Here is a 15,902-nt window from a genome sequence, read left to right as displayed (position 1 = left end):
CTCATACCCAAAAAGACTGAGTGTTGTAATAAAATCAAAAGGTGCTTCAACAAAGTATTAGTTTAAGGGTGTGCACACTTATGCAACCATATTATTTCTCTATCTAAAAGATTTTTGTTTGTTTTTCAATTGAGTTGTACAGTTTATAGGTCACATTAAAGGTGGAAAAAGTACTGAAATGATTTATCTTTGTCTCATTTTTTTACATCACAGAAACCTGACATTTTAACAGGGGTGTGTAGACTTTTTATATCCACTGTATGTCTTGGGTGTGTATTGCTGTAGCTGAAGCAAATATCTTGTCTAATAAGATTTTTCTGGAAGGAGGACAGAACTAAGCTAGTTTTGACGTAGTGCTTCCTTCAGTCTTAAGAGGACGCAGGGGCTGCAAGGCTGTGGACTAGGCCTGAGGCTTCTTGCCTGGCCTAGCTTTTAATGCAGCGGACCTATTCAGTGTGTTCAGTCTGAGGAAGGTCTAGTGGCTAGTCTGTGAGGAGAAAACAAATTGGCTGCAGGCTTCACAGCATGGATTAATTCTTAGGCTTCTGCTCAGACTAGCAGCTTTTGCAGTTCCATTGCCGCTTGTGATTTGGAATTCTGCATCTCATCGCTGTTGAGGCGGAACTCCATGCCTGCCATTGTCTGGGGCATGAGCAATGAATCTCTCACCTTCTGTGTCTGATGCTGCCTGCATCCCCAGGCTCCAGTCACGTTACTCCCACGTTTCTCCTGTCTACAGACCATGGCCTGCTCCTGCAGGAATAGTTCCTCCCTCTGTCCCTAGGATGCACTTAAGTACTCTTGCTTACTGCTAAGGGGCCACACACTTGTGTGTCCTGACTTGTTCAAGCCTATGGCTGGGCATCTGTGGGTTTATAATGCACCTTCCCCTGAAGGAAGATGCCTGAACTTTAGGTTTTCTAGTTGTTAGTAACCAGTAAAGGTGTGCTATTCTATTTGTCTATGCATGTACCGACCTCTGCCTATTTACTAACTCTGACCCACCACTGCCTGTCCTCACCTTAGCCTTTTTAATGTATCATCCCTTTGTTGCCTTCCCTCCCCTCAGACTTGTTTTACAGATTCACACTTATGCTGTCGGCCCTGACCACTGCCTGGTTCCTGTCTACGGCTTTTGCCCAACCCCTCATGCACCAGTTTTTCTGACCACAGACTATTCTAAGAGGAGGTGGCCTGGTGGTTCCCCTGCAGCAAAGGCCAGATCCCTCTATACGGGCTAAAGGGTGAAATCCAGAGGACTGCCAGAACACCTTTAGGACTAGCCCCAAGTTAAACTAATTAGTTGGTGCAGTGGTTCAACACGACTGCCGTAATAGCCACTAGGAACTACAGAAAATTGATAACATTTGTGCACCCCTGCATAGCAGAGAAATTTATATTTGAGGAATTTTATAAACAGTAAAAAAAAATGCTGCATCTGAGAAGACATTGAAATTGGGAAACCTTGCTCCAGCTTATCCAGACCACTGTTTCTAAAAATACCATGTAAGATTATAGGACCACTGTTTCGGAAAATATATTGTAAGATTATGTACCTCCATCTTGTTTAGATATGTCCTGCAACTTTCTTATCAAGCAAAGAAAGACATGAATTACTTGTTCAACTTCATTCCAGTCTCCTGACTAACACCGTCCACCAGACAGGAGACTTAACACTGGGTCTTCACCCAGAGGAACTTTTCAATACTGCAATAGCTTTAGTAGTGAGGTTTGGGGGAGAGAAACTCAGCCACCATGTATCACCTACATCCATTCCTGTCCACTTCTGCTCCCATGGCTTCAAATTAAGTCTTCTCCAAATGAGGTTGTCTCCTCTGGTACTCTGCTAGGCTCTTTCAACCCTGGATATATGTAAAAAGTTTTATTCCTTAGTTCCACTAGAATCTTGATCATAAATGTGTAATGCTCTTATTATCCATCTTCCTATTACCATCTAGGAAATCAAGCCTACTGAATACATGATTTAGAGCTTAACATCCAAATTCCAAATGACTTCTATTATTGAGGAAGGCATATATTAATGTAGGTTCTCACATGGATCTCTGAGAATACATGTAAGTCAATTAACTATCCCTGCCAAAGATTAATTTAGTATATTTGATTACAACATTGAAGAATCCATTACTTTCCAGAAATGTTTCAAAAGGTTTATTAATTAATTATAACTTCTCAGGAGTATTGCATACTGCTCATACAGTATGGTAGTAGTCAGAAGATGGTCATCACTGGTTGTTGAAGCAGTCAATTGGAATCACTGGGCTGCATTACAGAATGTGAAATCTGACCATTTTTTCGATTATGGGTATTTTTGGGGGTAGGAGTTATATTTATTAAGTATTTTAATGAAGATATGCATACACTTTCTAAGAGCATTGATTCATACTAGATATACACTCACCTAAAGAATTATTAGGAACACCTGTTCTATTTCTCATTAATGCGATTATCTAGTCAACCAATCACATGGCAGTTGCTTCAATGCATGTAGGGTTGTGGTCCGGGTCAAGACAATCTCCTGAACTCCAAACTGAATGTCAGAATGGGAAAGAAAGGTGGGCTACAAGAGCAGAAGACCCCACCGGGTACCACTCATCTCCACCACAAATAGGAAAAAGAGACTACAATTTGCACGGGCTCTTCAAAATTGGACTATTGAAGACTGGAAAAATGTTGCCTGGTCTGATGAGTCTCGATTTCTGTTGAGACATTCAAATGGTAGAGTCCGAATTTGGCGTAAACAGAATGAGAACATGTATCCATCATGCCTTGTTACCACTGTGCAGGCTGGTGGTGGTGGTGTAATGGTGTGGGGGATGTTTTCTGGGCACACTTTAGGCCCCTTAGTGCCAATTGGCCATCGTTTAAATGCCACGGACTACCTGAGCATTGTTTCTGACCATGTCCATCCCGTCATGACCACCATGTACCCAGCCTCTGATGGCTACTTCCAGCAGGATAATGCACCATGTCACAAAGCTTGAATCATTTCAAATTGGTTTCTTGAACATGACCATGAGTTCACTGTACTAAAATGGCCCCCACAGTCACCAGATCTCAACCCAATAGAGCATTTTTGGGATGTGGTGGAACGGGAGCTTCGTTCCCTGGATGTGCATCCCTCAAATTTCCATCAACTGCAAGATGCTATCCTATCAATATGGGCCAACATTTCTAAAGAATGCTATCAGCACCTTGTTGAATCAATGCCACGTAGAATTAAGGCAGTTCTGAAGGCAAAAGGGGGTCCAACACCATATTAGTATGGTGTTCCTAATAATTCTTTAGGTGAGTGTATATGAAATAGCAATTCTTATCTCCCAGTACCTTTTTCCAGTAATGCCTAAGTAATGCCTAAGTGCTACTTAGAAAGAACCTGTTTTCTCTTTTGACCTGTTAGTTGTAATATTTGTATTTTTCACTTAAAAAACAATCCTGAGGCATCTTTTCTTAGAACCCTGCATAGTGCAATATCTCTGTTATTCATCCTTAAAATTTATGACCATGTTGGTAAGTTCGGGGGGTGTCCCTACACTGTCTGACTGTGTCTAATCAGTGCTGTCAGTAGGGATTCACCTCTTTGACAAGGAAAATAGTAACACCCATTTGACAACTTATTAATAAGTGTTCAGGAAAAATAACATAGCAACAAAACAATACAGAGTTAGGCCTCATGCACACGACCGTTGTATGTTTTGCGGTCCGCAATTTTGCAGAACGGAACAGACAACCTTTAATATAACTGTCTATTCTTGTCCGCAAAGCACGGACAAGAATAGGATATGTATGGTTTGTTTTGTTTTTTGCGGATCACGGAACGGAGCAACGGATGAGGACAGCACACAGAGTGCTGTCCGCATCTTTTGCAGCCCCATTGAAGTGGATGGGTCCGTATCCGAGCCGCCAAAACTGCGGCTCGGATGCGGACCGAAACAACGACCGTGTGCATGAGGCCTTATGAGAATAATACTCCAGAATAGTTGTTAGATGGGGAATGCAAGTATTTACTGAATCAGAGCTATCAGAAGAGGTGAAAGGGCCTCTTTAAAGGCTATGTAACTGTTTCTCTGTCTGTGTGATTCCTACTTTCACTTTCTGACGGTCATCTAATAAACCTTACCTCAAAATTACTAAAAGGTCATAAATACTGATTTTTGCCACATTCTTATCAGTAAGATAAGAATTGAGCTACAATTAGTGGAGTTTAGAGATCAGAGATAAGGAGCTGTCAGATTAGCTGCCTGAAAGGAAAAAATAAAAATAGACAGCATGCTACTAGAGAATCTCAAGGCTGTATAGAGAAAGGGGCTCCAAATAATGACCAACTGAAAAAATGTTTTTTAGCTCAGAATGAGTACAATGCCCCCTTTAGACACCAGGAAAAAAATGCAAGTGCTACCTCTGTATCCTGTGGCATTCAGCTGTTTCATTGTGGTCCGAGAGGATATAGCAGATGCTAGAAATACACTGCTTGAACCTGTAGGTCATCTCATATATTCGCTCATGGAGTTCACAGTATATGCACAGAACTCCACCTAGATGTCAAATTAAAGTCTAACCATGGTGAAAACCAAGCCCAGGTGAGTTTTCTCTGTACTAAAATTGAATATCAAAGTATTATGCTGGCCTTATTATGAAACCTTTTAAAGAATACCCAGTCTAAACAATCAGATGTTTCAACATAACCTAAGTTAGCGCTATATGAATAAAAAATTTATACAGTTGCAAGAAAAGGTATGTGAACCCTTTGGAATGATATGGATTTCTGCACAACTTGGTCATAAAATGTGATCTGATCTTCATCTAAGTCACAACAATAGACAATCACAGTCTGCTTAAACTAATAACATACAAAGAATTAAATGTTACCATGTTTTTATTGAACACACCATGTAAACATTCACAGTGCAGGTGGAAAAAGTATGTGAACCCTTGGATTTAATAACTGGCTGAACCTCCTTTGGCAGCAATAACTTCAACCAAACGTTTCCTGTAGTTGCAGATCAGACGTGCACAACAGTCAGGAGTAATTCTCGACCATTCCTCTTTACAGAACTGTTTCAGTTCAGCAATATTCTTGGGATGTCTGGTGTGAATCGCTTTCTTGAGGTCATGCCACAGCATCTCAGTCCGGTTGAGGTCAGGACTCTGGCTGGGCCACTCCAGAAGGCGTATTTTCTTTTGTTTAAGCCATTCTGTTATTGATTTACTTCTATGCTTTGGGTCGTTGCCCTGTTGCAACACCCATCTTCTGCTGAGCTTCAGCTGGTGGACAGATGGCCTTAAGTTCTCCTGCAAAATGTCTTGATAAACTTGGGAATTCATTTTTCCTTCGATGATAGCAATCCGTCCAGGCCTTGACGCAGCAAAGCAGCCTCAAACCATGATGCCCCCACCACCAGACTTCCCAGTTGGGATGAGGCTTTGATGTTGGTGTGCTGTGCCTCTTTTTCTCGACACATAGTGTTGTGTGTGTCTACCAAACAACTCAACTTTGGTTTCATCTGTCCACAGATTTTTTGCCAGTACTGCTGTGGAACATCCAGGTGTTCTTGTGCAAACTGTAAACGTGCAGCAATGTTTTTTTTTGGACAGCAGTGGCTTCCTCTATGGTATCCTCCCATGAAATCCATTCTTGTTTAGTGTTTTACGTATCATAGATTCGCTAACAGGGATGTTAGCATATGCCAGAGACTTTTGTAAGTCTTTAGCTGACACTCTTGGATTCTTCTTCACCTCATTGAGCAGTCTGCACTGTGCTCTTGCCAGTCATCTTTACAGGACGGCCACTCCTAGAGAGAGTAGCAGCAGTGCAGAACTTTCTTCATTTATAGACAATTTGTCTGGACTGATGAACAGCAAGGCTTTTAGAGATACTTTATAACCTTTTCCAGCTTTATGCAAGTCAACAATTCTTAATCGTAGGTCTTCTGAGAGCTCTTTTGTGCGAGGCATCATTCACATCAGGCAATGCTTCTTGTGAGAAGCAAACCCAGAACTGGTGTGTGTTTTTTATAGGGAAGGGCAGCTGTAACTAACGCCTCCAGTCTCATCTTATTGATTGGACTCCAGTTGGCTGACACCTCACTCCAATTAGCTCTTGGAGATGTCATTAGTCTAGGGGTTCACAGACTTTTTCCACCTGCACTGTGAATGTTTACATGGTGTGTTCAATAAAAACATGGTAACATTTAATTATTTGTGTTTTTAGTTTAAGCAGACTGTAATTGTCTATTGTTGTGACCTAGATGAAAATCTGATCAAATTTTATGACCAATTTGTGCAGAAATTCATATAATTCCAAAGGGTTCACATATTTTTTCTTGCAACGGTATGTCTGACAGACGCTTCAAATTCTTGCCATTCAGCCACCATTTATCACCATAGGCTCCTATTACTGGCAATCTCATAGAGATAAATGGAGCGGCAGTGCTTATGCTTGACCTTCCCCTCCGTTCATTTCTTGTGATCGGTGGAAGTCCCAGAGGTACAACCTCTGCTCATCTAACAGTTATCCCCTATGAATGCATAGGGGATATCTTCACATTATCAAGATACTCCTTTAGGGTCCATTCATACGTCGTAGTTCTGGGTCCGCACACCATGTAATGTCAGCATCAATAATTCCGTTCCGCGGCCCAGCAAAAAAGATAAAGCATGTCCTAGTCTTTCGCGCAATCGCTGATTTCTATCACAGAGCCAGCCATTCGTGCTTTGCGGATCTGCAATTAGAGGACCACAAAACACTTACAGACATCTGAATGGACCCTTAACAAAATTATATTTAATTTGGACTGGACACATCTGCAGTATTATAAAATATATCCATCGGCGCTCGTTTATACCAACCTGATTACACGGACTGATGAAAACTGAATGTGGGAGGAACAATTGTTACCACAGTCGTTCCTCCCTCATTCTATTCTAATTATTATCGGCAGCACATCCCTGATCACACAATAAAATGTGCTGCCGATAATTAGGCATCTTTTATCCTGATAAAAGATGCTCATTAGCCAACAAACCAGCTGATTATCTGTATGATTATATGGGATGATTATTTGGGACACGCGGCCTGAAAAGCATGTGTAGCCTAATAGGGCTCATGGCACAATGAGACAGCCCAATTTTCAGGCCACAATGTGACTGACAGAGCAACCTGTCCAGATTCAAAAATCTTCATAAACAAAAGTATGAAGTATGAAGAACACATTTAATTTTGCAAAAGTTTTAGACCAAACACTAATTTCTGCCCTTCACCAACCAGGTCAAGCAGAATATACATCTTTCATTCGCCTTTAGCATCCTCGAAATAAACTCAATAAAGACTTCAGTGAACAAGAAGGAGCCAATTAGATGAAACAGATGCTCCAATTAACCACTTCCTAACTGTAACCCTCAGTAATGACCCTCAGGACCAATCTTAAGTATTTGAAATGCCAGGGTCTATAAGATGATATTGGACAGTTAAGAAACATTCTTTTTTAGATGCTGAAATTATTATGGTGGGAAATGAAGGTGTGTCTGCCTTCCAACCATTTAAGCATCCTTGAATGTGAAAGGGATGAAACAGATGGCCTTATTAGTGGGATAGAAAGAGGGGCAATTAGTTCAACTTAGGAAAGCAGGTGTCCCAGAGGGAAACCTGGGAATCCTGGGTTCTCGTTAACCTCTTTGTACCTCTGTTGAATAGCAGAACACCTCAAGGGCTTATGTATAAAACTAATAAATAGCATCAGACCTGAGGCATACTGCTTCTTTCATGATTAATAACTCATTAAATTCAACTCTAGATTTCTGGGTGTACATTAACATATATAAATGTAAAAACAACATTGAAACATTGGAACTAATCGCTAACTAATAGTTGTCTTATTTTGTAATCTTTGGTGTAGAGGTTGGACAAGGATCTCCCCTCCCTCAAACCATTAGGTTCCCCTTATTAGAAAGTGAGCCCTGTATGCAAACTGAGCATGTGGGTCAACATGGTGCATTCATAGTACCTCACAGAACTAATGTATTAGGTGTTAACTTGCCCTGTGAGGCATTCTACAGTAAGTACACGCCTAGGCAGTACATGTAGTGTGGCAGCTTACTCACTTTGTATTGGAGTGGCTGCTTAATGCATATTGCATATAAATATCTGTTGAACCAAACTAATGTTTAGATGAAGATTGCTGCATCTGTATGTAAGGCTCCAGGACTTGCACTGCCAGTTAGCTGAGTGAGATACTTCATTTTGTCCATGTTTTTGCCTTTCTGCAATTTTCATTAAAAGGAAGCTGTCACTTGGAAAATGCTATGCAATCTGCAGGCAGCATGTTATAGAGCAGGAGAAGCTGAGCACACACTGACTTATAGTTTTATGGGAAAAGATTTAGTACAGAGGCAGACTGGCCATAGACCCTGCAGCAAAACCTCTTTGTGTGCTGATGCCCAGAGGGGCTGACATTGTGGCTGTTGTCTGGTACATAAACTGACATTTCCACAATTAAATAACTTGGAGCTTTAGATACTTATGAACCTGGTTGGTGACCACAGGTACCCTACTGAATTCAGCTGTATCACCATTCTGACTGCTGCACTCTGGTATTTGGTTCTGCTGGGGCAGTATATTGTGCTGCACTATGGTATCTCTTTCTGCTAGGGCAGTATTTTGTGCTGCACTGTGGTATTTGGTTCTGCTGGGGCAGTATTTTGTGCTGCACTGTGGTATTTGGTTCTGCTGGGGCAGTATATTGTGCTGCACTGTGGTATTTGGTTCTGCTGGGGCAGTATTTTGTGCTGCACTGTGGTGTTTGGTTCTGCTGGGGCAGTATATTGTGCTGCACTGTGGTATTTGGTTCTGCTGGGGCAGTATTTTGTGCTGCACTGTGGTATTTGGTTCTGCTGGGGCAGTGTTTTGTGTTGCATTATGGTATTGCTGGCCTGCCTACTTGTATTAGCCATGCCTACTTGTTTTTTCCTGGCCTACTTGTGTTTTCCCGGCCTTCTGTAAATTTAGATTTGCCTACAAAATGGGGCCACTTTTAGTTTTTCTCCAGGGTTTCTTTAAATTCCCAGTCCACCCCAGATCCAGAATAACCTACATTTCATTAATTTAAATACAGTACCTGATTCTGTTATGCTTAAGGGCCCTTTACATGAGCCGAGAATCCTGCAGATAATCGCTAACAAGCATTCATAAAAATGCTCGTTAGTGATTATCTGGCAGTGTAAATGTGCCGCCGATTACCCGATGAATGAGCGAAGCGCTCGTTCATTGGTTAATAGATCATTTGTCACAAAAGTTATTGTTTTACCACCTCAACTACTATGGAGAAGATTGCTGCATGTAATAGGTCTCCACCGCTAGCGAGCAGGAGATTGCTGGAAAGGAACATTCCTCCCCCCCCCCCCCCCAACAATCGCCTGCTAGATTGTGTCATCTAATACATCCTTAAGGCTCCCACCTCTGGGACCTGCACCTACAAGTCGTGAGCAAAAGTTTTGAGAATGACACAAATATTAGTTTTCACAAAGTTTGCTGCTAAACTGCTTTTAGATCTTTGTTTCAGTTGTTTCTGTGATGTAGTGAAATATAATTACACGCACTTCATACATTTCAAAGGCTTTCATCGACAATTACATGACATTTATGCAAAGAGTCAGTATTTGCAGTGTCGGCCCTTCTTTTTCAGGACCTCTGCAATTCGACTGGGCATGCTCTCAATCAACTTCTGGGCCAATTCCTGACTGATAGCAACCCATTCTTTCATAATCACTTCTTGGAGTTTGTCAGAATTAGTGGGTTTTTGTTTGTCCACCCGCCTCTTAAGGATTGACCACAAGTTCTCAATGGGATTAAGATCTGGGAAGTTTCTAGGCCATGGACCCAAAATGTCAACGTTTTGGTCCCCAAGCCACTTAGTTATCACTTTTGCCTTATGGCACGGTGCTCCATCATGCTGGAAAATGCATTGTTCTTCACCAAACTGTTGTTGGATTGTTGGAAGAAGTTGCTGTTGGAGGGTGTTTTGGTACCATTCTTTATTCATGGCTGTGTTTTTGGGCAAAATTGTGAGTGAGCCCAACCCCCATGGATGAGAAGCAACCTCACACATGAATGGTCTCAGGATGCTTTACTGTTGGCATGACACAGGACTGATGGTAGCGCTCACCTTTTCTTCTCCGGACAAGCCTTTTTCCTGATCCCCCGAACAATCGGAAAGAGGCTTAATCGGAGAATATCACTTTGCCCCAGTCCACAGCAGTCCATTCACCATATTTTCTGCAGAAGATCAATCTGTCCCTGATGTTATTTTTTGAGAGAAGTGGCTTCTTTGCTGCCCTTTTTGACACCAGGCCATCTTCCAAAAGTCTTCGCCTCACTGTGCGTGCAGATGCACTCACACCTGACTGCTGCCATTCCTGAGCAAGCTCTGCACTGGTGGCACTCTGATCCCGCAGCTGAATCCTCTTTAGGAGACGATCCTGGCGCTTGCTGGACTTTCTTGGACGCCCTGAAGCCTTCTTAACAAGAATTGAACCTCTTTCCTTGAAGTTCTTGAGGATCCTATAAATTGTTGATTGAGGTACAATCTTAGTAGCCACAATATCCTTGCCTGTGAAGCCATTTTTATGCAACGCAATGATGGCTGCACGCGTTTCTTTGCAGGTCACCATGGTTAACAATGGAAGAATGATTTCAAGCATCACCCTCATTTTAACAGGTCAAGTCTGCCATGACATAATGATCTCCAGCCTTGTGCTCGTCAACATTCACTTGAGTTAACAAGACGATTACTGAAATGATCTCAGCAGGTCCTTTAATGACAGCAATGAAATGCAGTGGAAAGTTTTTTGGGGGATTAAGTTAATTTTCATGGCAAAGAAGGACTATGCAATTCATCTGATCACTCTTCATAACATTCTGGAGTATATGCAAATTGCTATTATAAAAACTTAAGCAGCAACTTTTCCAATTTCCAATATTTATGTAATTCTCAAAACTTTTGGCCTTGACTGTACTGTATCTCTAGAACAAAGCTCCCAAAAAGAACAAGAGCTTCTGTGTTCAACTTCTCAATTCATCTCTATTGGACTTTGGTCTGCTCTACCAGCCAGCAGACGATTGTCGGGAAGGAAACATTCCTGCCGTATCGTCCCGTGTAAAGGGGCCTTTAGGGGTCTACTAGGTGGCATTATCAGTGTTTTACCGCCTTCCCTGTATCAGTACACATACATTGAAAGCTTTCAATCACTCAATGGAACTGCCCACTTGACTTCTAAGAATTATAAAAATGTAATTAATAAATAAAATACAGGTTTTACTAAATCTTTTCCCACAAAACTATATAGCAATCTGCTCAGCTATATAACATGCTGCTGGTAGATTAAAATGTATGGTCAATGTGACAGGTTCCCTTTAAGGACGATGCATTCTTCTATAAATGATGTATGTGCAACATTATCAAACTGGTGAAAAGTAGAACTGGCTTAGTTGCCCATAGCAACCAATCAGATTCCACCTTTCTTTTTTGACAGCTCCTTTGGAAAATTATGGGTGGAATCTGATTGGCTGCTATGGGCAACTACGCCAGTTCTACTTTACACCAGCTTGATAAATCTCCCCCTATTTTATTTATTTTTTCAAAGCTGGCCATCTCATGCCATTTATTTTGGGATATTTTGAGCCCAGAAGAAAGGCAAGGAAGGGCACATGTGTACATAAATATGCTTTCTTGCAGTGTTCCATATGGGTGTTTAGGTGGCCACTCCTCTGTTAGCTACCTTAAAGGGATTATCCCATTTCAACATTTCCTAGTGATATGCCTTAAGTGTCATATACCCACCTCTGGGACCTGCTCCTGTGTGCAGAACGGGGGCTACAAAGTGATAGAGAGCACACCGTGCATGTGCAGCATCCTCTCTATTCACTAATATGGAGCTTCCATAGCAGTAAATACAGAGCAACCTTACAGTGCCCACCTTTTCATTCACCACAATGGGACTGCTGGATACAGCCAAGCCAGTGCTCAGCTATTATCGGAAACGCCCATAGAGGTGAATGGAGGGGGACTGAGCATGTGCAGCTGTTTTACCTTGACTTCGGGAGCCTCTTTCTGGAGACAGAAGCAAGTCTCAGAGGTAGGACCCTTACCTATGGGCCAGTTTTGACATAACCTAATGATATGCCATAAAGGGATACACCAGAGGGATGGAGGGATACACCAAATGGAAAAGGACTTAGGAAAACTAGAGGAATGGTCAAAAATCTGGCAACTAAAATGTAATGTTTATAAGTGCAAGCTAATGCACCTGGGACGTAAAAACCCAAGAGCAGAATATAAAATCAGTGATACAGTCCTAACCTCAGTATCTGAGGAACGGGATTTAGGGGTCATTATTTCAGAAGACTTAAAGGTAGGCAGACAATGTCATAGAGCAGCAGGAAATGCTAGCAGAATGCTTGGCTGTATAGGGAGAGGAATTACCAGTAGAAAGAGGGAGGTGCTCATGCCGCTCTACAGAGCACTAGTGAGACCTCATTTGGAGTATCCAGAAGGATGGGATAGGTATAAGGCCATCCTTCATATAAGATAGGGCCAGGGGGCTATTCATAGTATTCAGTATATTAGGCAGACTAGATTGGCCAAATGGTTCTTATCTGCCGACACATTCTATGTTGAGATGGGACAACACCTTTAAGTTAAAGAAATTTGTCTTGGTGGGGTCCACATTGCATTGTAAAAAATAAAATATCCACCTCTTCACTTATTTTACATACTCTCCCTTTCCATGACTGAACTTGATGGATATGTGTCTGTTTCTAACTGTAATAAATGTGTAACTATAACTAGGTACATGTAATAGCACCATTTTCTTAACATAACTAGGCTATTTTACAGGATTGATCCTTAAAAAAAAAAGCAGCAGATGGTTAATGCTCTTGGTTGATTGTGAAATTACTCTATGTGCTCTGAACAAATAGCAATATACAGGATCATTCTAGCAAAGACCTTGGTCACACAGCTGTTTTAACTCTTTGTATTTGCATTAGTATTGGAAGGTCCTGAATTATAGTGTCCACATAGCGAAAAACACAGGCATATTTTTACATCTGGGAATTAAGTGGGCAACATGTTTGAAATTTGAACTTGCTTTTCCCCTCCAAAAAATGAGGTGTTGTGTATGGTGTACTCCCTCGGGCCACTGCTTCCTGGGGATCGGTGCAATGGAAGTGTAGTTTTGAAGAATGAGGCCAGAAGTAAATATAAAAGTGCAAACTTCAGGTACATTCAATAACAGCAGATTCCAAGTGCAATTTTCTGGCACCAGTAAGGAATATGGAGGCACGTTGGATGGCTGTAGTTTAGCAGGTTTAGACTTAACTTTTAACTAGCCTAGTGGTAGTCTGGATGATGGGCATCTTAGTTGTAGTCCCTCATCTTCCAGCAGTTTCTTTGCTTGTTACTCTGTTGCCTCACTTCTCAAGGATTTACTTGAGGGCATTTTCTAGTTGTTCTCATTGGAGAATCTATTCCATGAGCAGGAGCTGTGCAGTGTGCTTCCTCTCATCACTGTCTCTGGACAAGAACTCCCTCTCCTGGCAGGACCAGCCCACTACTACCAAGAGGGGATCAACAGGGTGTCCAGATTCGTTCCTGCCAAACACTTGCCATCCATATCCTCTGCTGGTACTTATGGCCAAAACATACAATATAAAATACATAACATTAGAAAATCATTTACAATACAATTGCATATACCCCTAGGTCTGGAGTCCTGGATATATTTGTCTATATTTATGAGTGTGATCCATATTTTCAATCTGGGAAAAAGTAACAATCTCAGATGACATTAGGGATTTTTATATACAATATGCAATCCACATTTGTGTACTCTGAACTCATGCTAAGCATGCCTTACCAGCCATAGTCATCCAGTTATTTATTGCCAAAATAGGCAAAATATCCACACAGCCAGAAATATATTGATCAATATAAAACCCCAGCTGATCATAAAAAAGGCTAAAATGATTAGCAGCTGCTGACAAGATGGTTCAATTGTCAGGGTCTCCCATAGTAAAGGGCCACCAGCAGGCCATGGATATGTTGTGCCCCATGGTATTGAAAATACATATGAAGATGAACATCATGTAAAATAAATCTATAGTGGTAGAGCAGAAAGTCCTGAGACCTGAAACTACCTAAAATCTTAGGAGGACAAATATGACATTCACCTGGTGAAGACTGGTCGCTGCTCAGGACAAGGGTGGCAGGGGTAGGTCTACGTCTGCGTATCTATTAACGAGAAAGACATTTGTTATTGTAAACTGCATTCACTGTACCACATGGCAAATACTAATACTAATTACTAGAGAAGAGCAAATCAATTAAAAATTTATCAGATTTGTCACACATTCCACAAATATTTATCTTCCAAACAAATTGGAACTTTTGGCGATTTGTTTTGGACAAATCGTGCAAAATGGCACCTGCCATTATACATTTAAAATTCAGTACACTAGAGAGGGATACAAGGCAGGGAAGATGAAGATGGAGGACCACATGACCAAAGCTAGAGCCCTGGCTGGTGGGCTTGCCCACAATGCTTGGCAGTCATCCTAACAGCCAATCAGGAGGGAGAATATTGGCTAGCCTATCAGAATCTATACTAGCTGGGAAACACAGATGCCATTGTGAGCTCAGCCAATGATGTAACAGGACAGGTCTGCCATGTCTCTGACAGACTACAATAGACACACAAGACTAGGTAGAAAGGTTTGATCACTAGGGACAGGATAGGGGCAGTTAGTGTAATTTGTTCTTACAGCTGGAGCTGTTCACCAATCATGTGTACAGGGTGCTGGATACACTATTTGTTATTATGTGTAGGATCCAGTCTTTTTCCCAATAAACCTGTATTTCAGTGCATCAATAGCAATGTATAATTTGGTCACACTCAGGGGATGTCCAATTGTGCCTGTTTTTTTTTTTTTTTTCTCCAAAAACCTGTTCCGCTAAGATATAATTTTTGTTCAGAACAAATTGGAGCACTGAATTGAATTTTCTGACAAATTGGTTAAAATCAGACCAGAAACTAAGTTGAAGAAATTCTCTAATCTTTACTAATTACCAATAATTAACTAGCACACTGTAAGAAAACATCACATTTTACCTTAGTGGCATTTACCTGTTGACTATTTATAATGGTGATCTGATAAGGCAGTATATTGGCAGTCAGAATAATTTCATTATAAATGCTATAAATCTTTCCACCCTGCTCTACACATGATCTGTGAAACACTTTACAGTGGAAAGCATTACAATAATGAAAGCCTGCTGTTGGTTCCGCTATGTAGATTGAAGAAATGGTGTCTTGAGCTTATCTAGCTTTTTAGTGAGTAAATACAAGAAGGTAGTCTTCCTTACTGGCTAATCCTACATTTGAGTCACTGCGGTAGCTCAGTCTCTGGAAGTAAGAAGGTAAGTTTGGCATCGTAGGTCCTACTTCCTTTTACTCCAGCTTGCGCACGTGGGAGTCTCAGTATATTTTTCTGTACATGGAACATTGTAACATAGCATCCAGCTTGAAAGGATAACACAATTAAAAAGCACCTATCACCTCTCCAGACATTTCTGTTGTAGTGACTACTAACATAACACTAAGGTTAGTTTAATAGGAACATTAATCTTTCAACATATTTTGATCTATGGTAGAAAACAGTACAAACACACATACAGTACACTCAGTAGTTGCTTCTGCAGTGGCCGGGTTTGGGGTGGCCCCAACGTTAGGCTGGGTTCCCCAGACAACGTCTAGGTGTCACCACATGTTGCTGCTCCAAAGGGAGTTAAGTCCAGAGAGTCAGGGTCTGCAGTAAACCAGTGTGCTTCTTT

The 15,902-nt window shown here is 41.4% G+C and overlaps 1 protein-coding gene across 1 annotated transcript in view; it reads right to left on the bottom strand.

Moving 5' to 3' along the window:
- The window catches only part of PPP1R1A (protein phosphatase 1 regulatory inhibitor subunit 1A), a 247,717-nt gene that overhangs the window by 143,118 nt on the left and 88,697 nt on the right, over window positions 1–15,902 (bottom strand). The window contains exon 2 of the mRNA XM_044286654.1: window positions 14,243–14,303. Coding sequence (XP_044142589.1) covers window positions 14,243–14,303 — 61 coding nt within the window. The remainder of the gene's footprint in view (window positions 1–14,242; window positions 14,304–15,902) is intronic.

The sequence above is a fragment of the Bufo gargarizans genome, chromosome 3, assembly GCF_014858855.1.
Source record: "Bufo gargarizans isolate SCDJY-AF-19 chromosome 3, ASM1485885v1, whole genome shotgun sequence".
NCBI classification, from domain to species: domain Eukaryota; kingdom Metazoa; phylum Chordata; class Amphibia; order Anura; family Bufonidae; genus Bufo; species Bufo gargarizans.
This window is presented reverse-complemented; position numbering and strand designations above follow the sequence as displayed.